The sequence below is a fragment of the Sciurus carolinensis genome, chromosome 4 (assembly GCF_902686445.1).
Source record: "Sciurus carolinensis chromosome 4, mSciCar1.2, whole genome shotgun sequence".
Taxonomy (NCBI): domain Eukaryota; kingdom Metazoa; phylum Chordata; class Mammalia; order Rodentia; family Sciuridae; genus Sciurus; species Sciurus carolinensis.
The window spans coordinates 114,255,311-114,264,011 of record NC_062216.1 but is presented as its reverse complement, the minus strand read 5'-3'; the positions used below and the strand labels follow the sequence as shown (position 1 = coordinate 114,264,011).

General features: G+C 48.6%; 1 protein-coding gene and 1 non-coding gene across 3 annotated transcripts; both read left to right on the top strand.

Moving 5' to 3' along the window:
• Positions 1–702: 702 nt before the first annotated feature.
• Positions 703–905, top strand: LOC124984139 (small nucleolar RNA U3). The gene has a single exon (XR_007108598.1). It is a non-coding gene; the product is annotated as a small nucleolar RNA U3 (small nucleolar RNA).
• Positions 906–4,604: 3,699 nt separating this feature from the next.
• On the top strand, positions 4,605–8,701 carry Gpr84 (G protein-coupled receptor 84). 2 transcript variants are annotated; one of them, XM_047550284.1, is made up of 3 exons: positions 4,605–4,697; positions 5,592–6,442; positions 8,457–8,701. In XM_047550284.1, exons 2-3 carry the CDS (start codon positions 5,600–5,602, stop codon positions 8,673–8,675), a joined length of 1,062 nt encoding a protein of 353 aa, XP_047406240.1. In that variant the 5' UTR covers positions 4,605–4,697; positions 5,592–5,599; the 3' UTR covers positions 8,676–8,701. The 2 variants fall into 2 exon arrangements, with proteins under 2 accessions (XP_047406240.1, XP_047406239.1); XM_047550283.1 differs by having other exon boundaries at positions 5,592–8,600.

Here is an 8,701-nt window from a genome sequence, read left to right as displayed (position 1 = left end):
CTCTCAACAGTTCATTGAGAGTTCGTGTATGTCAAGAGTATAACACACTGGGATTGCCATTTGCAGATATACTAGACTCCTTTCTTGTCCCACCAGCTACATGGTCTGAAACAGGGAAGCAGTTGGTCACCTTTCACGTGGTTTATGAAGGAAAGGGTCTGCTCCTTAACCCCAGAATTCAGTTCCACTACAAACTCCCAAGAACAGCCAGTAACCCTGTGGACCTCTCTGTCTAGCCATCCTAGGTGGCAGGAAAGTCAAACCAAAAGGCCCAGAACAAAACCCAGCATCTGGAGGGGCCCTCCTGACTATGGTCTTCTCTTCTTACTTCCCCTCCTCTACCCACCTGCTAGTCTTGCAGAAGACAGAAGGAGGGAAGGTGATATGATGACAAAGAGGAAGGAGAGGGGAATAGGGGCCCCGGGTTTGTGAAATTGTGGGTGCAAGTTCACTGTGGGTTCAGAAATGGAAACCAACAGGAGTTTTTTGTTTTGTTTTGTTATCAAGTCAATGTAGTTTAAAAAAAAAATTAAAAAATAAAATTAAAAAAAAAAAAAAAAAAAAAAAAAGGCAGAGTGGAGATCCAGAACAATGAGAGTCCCTTAGAGAGGGTCTAGAAGAAACTCGGGTTGGAGAAGCTGGATACTGGCACCCCTCACCCAGGCACCTCAAACCTGCTGGTTTAAAATTGAATTCATCATTAAGACTAAACTTTTATTTCTATAATTCATTACTAGAGACCTTTCTCTGAACACGCAGAGCACCAGAAACCACAAGGAATAAGTACAGGGTTCTCTCCTGAGTGTGGAACTGGCTCTCCGTGCTGCTTTGCTGTAACTGCCATTTGCCATTGATAATCATTCTCTACTTTGGGGAGGGTGAGAGGGAGAAGATACCATCTGAGTATTTTCTGGTTTCTTTTTTTTTTTTTTTTTAATATTTTTTTAGATGTTGATACACTTTTATTTTTATTCTTTTACTTATAGACAGTGCTGAGAATCAAACCCAATTCCTCACACATGCCAGGCAAGCGCTCTACCACTGAGCCACAACCCCAGTCCCTCTGGTTTCTTGAGGGTGATATATTTTAGCTTTCTTCTTTCTGTGTCCTCTTTACCAATGTTAATTTTTTGTTTGTTTGTTTGTTTGTTTGTTTGTTAACTTGTTCTGTGGTTTCTTTCTTCTTTTTTCCTTTCTTTCTATGCTGGGGATTGAACCCAGATGGGCTCTATCACTGAGCCACATCCCAGCCTTTGTTTGTTTTGAGGCATTGTTTAGAGCCTTGCTAAGTTGCCCAGGCTGGTCTCAAACTTGTGATCCTCTTGCCTCAGCCTCAGCCTCCTAAATAGCTGGGATTATGGGTTTGTGCCACTGTACACTGCAAACAGGACCATTTTTCAGTTTATTATTGAGCATTCAAAGGTCACAGTAGTGATCTTATTGGTTCTGTGGTGGCAGCACCACTTGTTTGGGGGTCTATTGGTCGGTGAAGGGATATGAAGATTTAACCACTAGGAGAAGGTCTCATGTGGAATCCAGGCAGGGTTTAATTAAAGGTGGGGCAACTGGGCACTGTGGTCCACAGTGTCTGGGGAGGCTGAGACAGGAGGATAGAAAATTCAAAACCAGCCTCAACATGAGGCCCTAAGCAACTTTGCAAGACCCTGTCTCAAAATTTAAAAATAAGAAGGACTTGGGATGTAGCTCAGTGATAAAAGGCCCCTCTGTTAAATCCCTAGTTTAATAACAAAAAAAGATAGGGGAATAAATCCAATTGCAGATGGCAAGAAAAAAATTAGATTTGAGAAAAAGCAGTGTCCAGAACTTTGGGTCAGCCAGAAATAATGAGAGCAAAGGTAGGTGAGTTAGTCCAGATAGTGAGAATTAAAAAAAAAATAATAACAACTGAATTCATTATTTACTCCTTTTGTTATGCCTGTTCTTCATCCTATATTCCCTATCCTTTTTTTTGGGGGGGGGGGGGTGCTGGGGATGGAAACTGGGACCTCACACATGGCATGCTAAGCATGTTCTCTACCACTGAGTTTTGTGCATGTGTGTGCGCACACACACACACACACACACACACACTCACACACACTCACACACACATTTTGCAGATTAAGAGTAGCAGCATCCATCCAGAAACCAGGGATTCATCCTAGTTCCTCCCTCTCCCTAACCTCTTCATCCCATGGCTCACCCTAAATAAGTTCTATTATTTGTTCTATTTATTTATATTTTTAATTTTTAAGTTTTTATTTTTGGTACTGGGGGTTTGAACCCAGGGGCACTTAACCACTGAACCATATCCCCAGCCCTTTCTAATTTTTATTTTGAGAAAGGGTCTCACTAAGTTGCTTTGAGTCCCCCGTAAATTGCTGAGGGACTTTGAACTTGTAATCCTCCTCTCTCAGCCTCCAGAGCTGCTGGGATTATAGACAAGAGCCACAGAGCCTATTTATTTTTATTTATTCATTTTTGATAATACCAGGGATCAAACCCAGTGGTGCTCCACTACTGAGCTATATTCCCAGCCCTTTTTATTTTTATTTTGAGTCAGGGTCTTGCTAAACTGGCCAGGCTGGTCTCACACTTTCTTTCCTCCTGCATCAGCCTCCCATGTCGCTGGGATTACAGGAGTGCACTACCACTTCTGTCTAAATAAATCCTATTGACTTCTTAGTGACCTCTGGAGCCTGCTGTTGTTCTCCATTCCCACACCACTGCTCTAACCAGAAATAATCATTTGTGAGGTTTAGTGCAAAATAAAAAAGCAGGGTCCCTTCCTCAAAAAGTTATCAGTAATTTCAAGACGGTGACTAAGAGCATTAAACCAAGCACCAGACCCTTCTCTCTCTCTCTCTCTCTTTTTTGGTACAGGGGATTGAACCCCGGGGGTGCTTAACCACTAAACCACATCCCCAGTCCTTGTTTGTATTTTATTTAGAACAGGGTCTGCTGAGTTGCTTATGGCCTTGCTAAATTACTGAGGCTAGCTTTGAATTCAGGAACCTCCCGCCTCAGCCTCCAAAGTCACTGGAATTACAAGCGTGCACCACCACACCCCGTATTGCCAGGTCCTTCTAAGTGTAGGGAAATTACACAGGTGGCTTGGTCCTAAAGCAAGCGCTTTCTACCTCTAGTCTGAGCTGGAGCCTCTTTACTGGTCTCTCTCACTTTCGGCCTGCATCCCTTCACTCTGTACAGCTATCTGAGTGCAAATCTCTCTAAAGCCTTCTGCTAGAACTCCGGCTCCTTAGCGTGATAAGCAGGCCCTCCTTGACCCCCTCAGCTCTCCAGGCTCTTCTCTGTTGTTCCCTCCCTCACACTCCTTGTTGGCCTCTACCTAACACTCTGTTCCATGCATGCTACTCCTTTTGTCTAGACTATTCTGTCTATCACCCAAAACACTGTCCATAATTCAAAACAGCGCAGGCCAGCAGTGGTGCCACACCCTGCAATCCCAGTGACACGGGAGACTGAGGGAGGAGAAAGGAGAGTTTGAGGTCAGTCTGGGGCAACTTATCGAGACCCTGGCTCAAAATATAAAAATAAAACAGGCTGGAGATGTAGCTCAGAGGCAGAAGGTTCCTGAATTCAGTTCTCAGTACCACGAAAACCAAACACACACACTGGGCACGGTGGTGCATGCCTGTCATCTCAGCCATTCGTGAGGCGGAAAGACAGCCTCAGCAAATCAGTGAGGCCCTAAGAGTTTAGGGAGACCCTGTCTCAAAACAAAAAAATAACAACCACTGGAATGTGACTCAGTGGTTAAGCACCCCTGGGTTCAATCCTGGGTACCAAAACAAATACTCATGGGAGGCTGAGGCAGGAGGATCACTTGAGTCCAGGACAACTTAGCAAGACTGCCTAGAAAACAAACAAATAAAAACAGATGGCATTTCAGATTTGGTCCAGAGGCCACAATTTACCAACCTCTGCTTTAACCAGAGGTTGAATTGAGCCTTTGTACATTTACGTATCTTTCTCCCCTGCTAGAATACACCTGAGGCCTTGGATCAGATCTTCTAATATCCCCAGTGTCCAGCTCAGAGTCTGGCGAACAGTAGGCACTCAACAGAGACAGGTGGAATGAATGGATGGATGAATGAAAACAGGAGCCTGGGGGAGATGAAGCCACAGTCCTGGATGCCTCGTTTTCCATCTTTTTTTTTTTATCCAACTCCATTTCCCACATGTGCTAGGGTATCACACAGGACCCTCTGACCGGAACCTCCTCCAAATCTGGAGAAAAGAAAAGCAGTGCTACCCCCAAACAAGCCCAAAGCTTCTGGGGGACCTAGAACTGCTCCTGGAAACTGACCTCATTTTGGAGTGGCCCAGATGACCCAATGCCGCCTCCATGTCCATACTTCAAAGTATCCTACCAGGCGAAGAGGGGAAGGAAGCAGTCCACATCTAAGGAAGGAGAAAGGAAAGAATGAACAACTCTGGAGTACCTAGATGGGGAATTTCAACAGAGAAGTCCAAATTTCACTGACTAAAGCAAAATGAGTAGGACGAACCGGAGGTGGGGAAGGAAGTGGCTGAAGTTGAGTAACTGGGGAGTTTCTCATTCTTTAAGTCTGGTATAACAGGAGGCAGGAGAGCAAGCTACCTGACTTCACCCTGCTTTTGGGGTGAGTCGAACTTCTTCCACTGGAGAGAGAATCAAAGACTGGGAGACTCAGGTGAGCACTTTTGGGGGGCGTACATTTACTTTGTTGGTCTCATATCTCAGGTGGTAACAATAGAAAAAACCGAGACCTGTATGCATGTGTGACAGAGGAGCAGAGGAAACTAGCAGCATCCTAAGTACAAAGAGGGGACTCATGGTCTTTGTGAAGGGGGAGGAATTAGGGAGGTGGAGGGTGCTGGGTTTACCGAGAGCTTCTGGATGGATGTGGGGGCAGACAAAGACCTGAGACAGTTAGACAAGGGATTTTTTTTTTTTTTTTTTTTTTTTTTTTTGCGGTGCTGGGGATTGAACCCAGGGCCTTAGTGCTTGCAAGGCAAGCACTCTACCAACTGAGCTATGTCCCCAGTCCAACAAGGGATATTTTTCATAAGAATCTGGGAAAATCTTTGAGAATGGGGAAGGACTAAGACTAAGGAGAGAGTGGGGGACCCTGAGATGAAGAGGTATGAAAATGGTTTGGAGGCTGGTGAATTAAATTCAGCTCCAGGAGCAGACCCAGTGGCCAGGGGCCCAGAGCTGTTCAAGAGACCGAAGTCAAAGCCGAGTGTGGTGCCCATGTCTGTAATCCCAGCAGCTCCACAGGCTGAGACAGGATGATCACGAGTTCAAAGCCAGCCTCAGCAATGGTGAGGTGCTAAGCAATTCAGTGAGACCCCATCTCTAAAATACAAGATGGGGCTGGGGACGTGGTTCAGTCATCGAGTGCCCCTGAGTACAATCCCCAGTACCCCCCAAAAAAGGAGCGGGGCTGGGGATGTTGGGGATGTGGCTCAGTGGCTAAGCACCCTTGGGTTCCATCCCTGGTACTAAAAAAGAGAGAAAGAGGGATCTAAGTAGAAAGCCAGCTTCTGACTCTGGTTTCTCCTTCCACTCCCTTCTGCTTCAGCCTCCATCATGTGGAACTCCTCTGAGGCCAACTTCTCCTGCTACCATGAGTCCGTGCTGGGCTATCGATACATTGCAGTTAGCTGGGGGGTGGTGGTGACTGTGACCGGCACTGTGGGCAATGTGCTCACCCTGCTGGCCTTGGCCATCCAGCCCAAACTCTGGACCCGCTTCAACCTGCTCATCGCCAACCTCACCCTGGCAGACCTGCTCTACTGCACCCTCCTCCAGCCCTTCTCTGTGGACACCTACCTCCATCTGCGCTGGCGCAGCGGCGTCACCTTCTGTAGGATTTTTGGACTCCTCCTTTTTACTTCCAACTCTGTCTCCATCCTCACCCTCTGCCTCATTGCACTGGGACGCTACCTCCTGATTGCCCACCCTAAGTTCTTTCCCCAAGTTTTCAGCACCAAGGGGATCGTGCTGGCCCTGGTGGGCACCTGGATCGTGGGTGTGGCCAGCTTTGCGCCCCTCTGGCCCGTGTACGTCCTGGTACCTGTCGTCTGTACCTGCAGCTTTGACCGCATCCGAGGCCGGCCTTACACCACCATCCTCATGGGCATCTACTTTGTGCTGGGGCTCAGCAGCGTGGGCATCTTCTACTGCCTCATCCACCGCCAGGTGAAGCGTGCAGCCCAGGCGCTCACCCGGTATAAGCTGCAGCAGGAGAGCATCCGAGGCACCCACGTGGCAGGGACCAGCGAAGCCACTCCTGGTCGCTTCCAGGAGCCCGACAGCGGGCTGGCATCAAGAGAGTTCAGTGAGGGGATCTCATCTGAGCCAGTCAGTGCTGCCACTACCCAGACCCTGGAAGGGGGCTCATTGGAAGTGGGGGACCAGGACAACAGCAAGGTAGCTAAGCATTTGGCAGAGAAAAACCCTCCAGAAGTTTCTTGCAAGGCCAAGCCAGCTAAAGGAGACCCAAGAGCTCAGGACTCTCCATCAGAGTATGGGAAGGTGACCCGGATGTGTTTTGCCGTTTTCCTCTGCTTTGCCCTGAGCTACATCCCTTTCTTGCTGCTCAACATCCTGGATGCCAGGGTCCGGGCTCCCCGGGTGGTCCACATGCTGGCTGCCAACCTCACCTGGCTCAATGGCTGCATCAACCCAGTGCTCTATGCAGCCATGAACCGCCAGTTCCGCCAAGCATATGGCTCCCTCTTAAAACGAGGACCCCAAAGTTTCCGTCGGCTCCATTAGAAATGGGTCTCCAGCAACCAGAATCCCAAACTGTCTCCTCTAGAACCTAAGTGGCCAGCCGAAATGAGACAAGTGACAGTCAGACCTGTGGGCATTTCACAGACAACCTCTCTATCCCCCAAACCACATTTCTCCATCTCTTGATCAATGATTTGGCCCCAGGCTGCCCAAGGAGCACTATTCATTATTAACAGATGAATTACATGTTTTGTTTTCTTTCGTGGTACTGGGGATTCAATCCAGAGGCGATCTACCACCGAACTACCCCTTTTATGTTTTATCTTGAGACAGGGTCACGCTCAGTTGCTGAGGTTGGCCTCGGACTTGGGATCTTCCTGCCTCGTCTCCCATATTGGCAGGGTGACAGGCGTGCACCACCATGCTTGGCTAAATTACATGCTTTTAACGCTCAGCTATAGTCTCTGGGGAAAAAGGAGATAGGCCAGGGTTGGAGCTGGAACCTAATAAGTAAGAATTTTGGGACCTATGTCAGAGCAAGGGTAGAAAGCACCTGGCCAGGGACAGACCCTTCAGCTGAGGGGTTGGCCAGTTATAAAACACGTGAGGTGGTTTTGAAGGATTAGCTTGAGGGGCTGGGGCTGGGGCTCAGTGGTAGAGGGCTTGCCTAGCACCTGTGAGGCAGTGGGCTTGATTTATTTTATTTCATAAAAATAAATACATAAAATGAAAGGTTAAATTTTTTAAAAAAAGGATTAGCTTGTCCTTTTGCTTAACTTCCCAGAAATGACCTCTGCCCCTAAGGACTACTGCCAGTATCCCCCATCTCCACAAACAGGGTTATTCGGCTCAAAAAAGTTTGGTGATCCGGCTTTAACACCGACTCCAGTGAACCCAGTCACCCAGCCCTTGCCCAGTGCAAAGGGAAGAGGCACTGGTGAGGAGTCCTTGCTCTGGGGAAATGCAGCTGAGCTCAGCTGAGGCCAAAACAGACTTCCAGCTGCCCTAGCAGAGTCTCCCTCTTTGTGGCTAATTCACCCTGTCTCAGGCCATCTGCCCCGCTATCCTGGCTTCTGAAACAGAGCAGAGACCAAGAAGGCTCAGGGGCCAGCATAGGGGGGACACCATAGCATCCCTTTCCTCCAGAACGACCTACGTCCTGTCACTGTGGGCACCCTTACGCACAGCAGGAAAGCACCTGTGGCCACCAGGTGACGCTGGTTCTCTGTGTTTTCTTTTCTGGCTTCTTGATTGTGGACAGAAAAAAAATGCCAGCAGGACCTCAAGCCAGAGACACAGGCCAGGGGTGGACACCCAGGATCCGCGCCCGCCCTTTCCCTAAAAAAAAAAAAAAAAAAAAACTTAGGAGGGAAAGAAAAGAATGAGAACTTTTAATTTTTTTCAGGAGCCACTCATTATGTCTGATGGGCAGCATGGGCGAGCAGGGTGGGCACTGTGGTGGACTGTGGTGGACTGTGAGTCAGGCTGGCACCAATGCTGGGGCTGACAGTTGTCCCCTTCCCGCCCCTACTGTCAAACCCATGGGCCAAGAGAACAAGTGAAGTCTGGGGAGATTCAGTCGGGGGCACGGAGAACCCCAGTCCAGGTGGACAGACGGAAACCCTCACGTGCCCCACGCTTCCAGGGCCCAGGAGTCCGGCCTCCTAGTCTGGAATCTGCATTTCTATGTGCTGTCCTCCTTCCACAGAGCTCCTCAACAGTCAGGTTGAAGCTACCGAGGCAGCCGAAGCTGAACCGCGGCAACAACGAAGAACATCAGCTTGGGAGCGCGGGGAGGAGCGTTCTAGTCCAGGCTCTCTGCGGATTACTCCAAGACCCTGAGCAGATCTCCGGCCACGCTGGGCCTCGGGTCTCAGGATCCATACAAGGAGGAGGAGGCTCTTCGACGAACCTACTGCAATTCTAAATCCTGCAAATAAATTGTTTCATGTA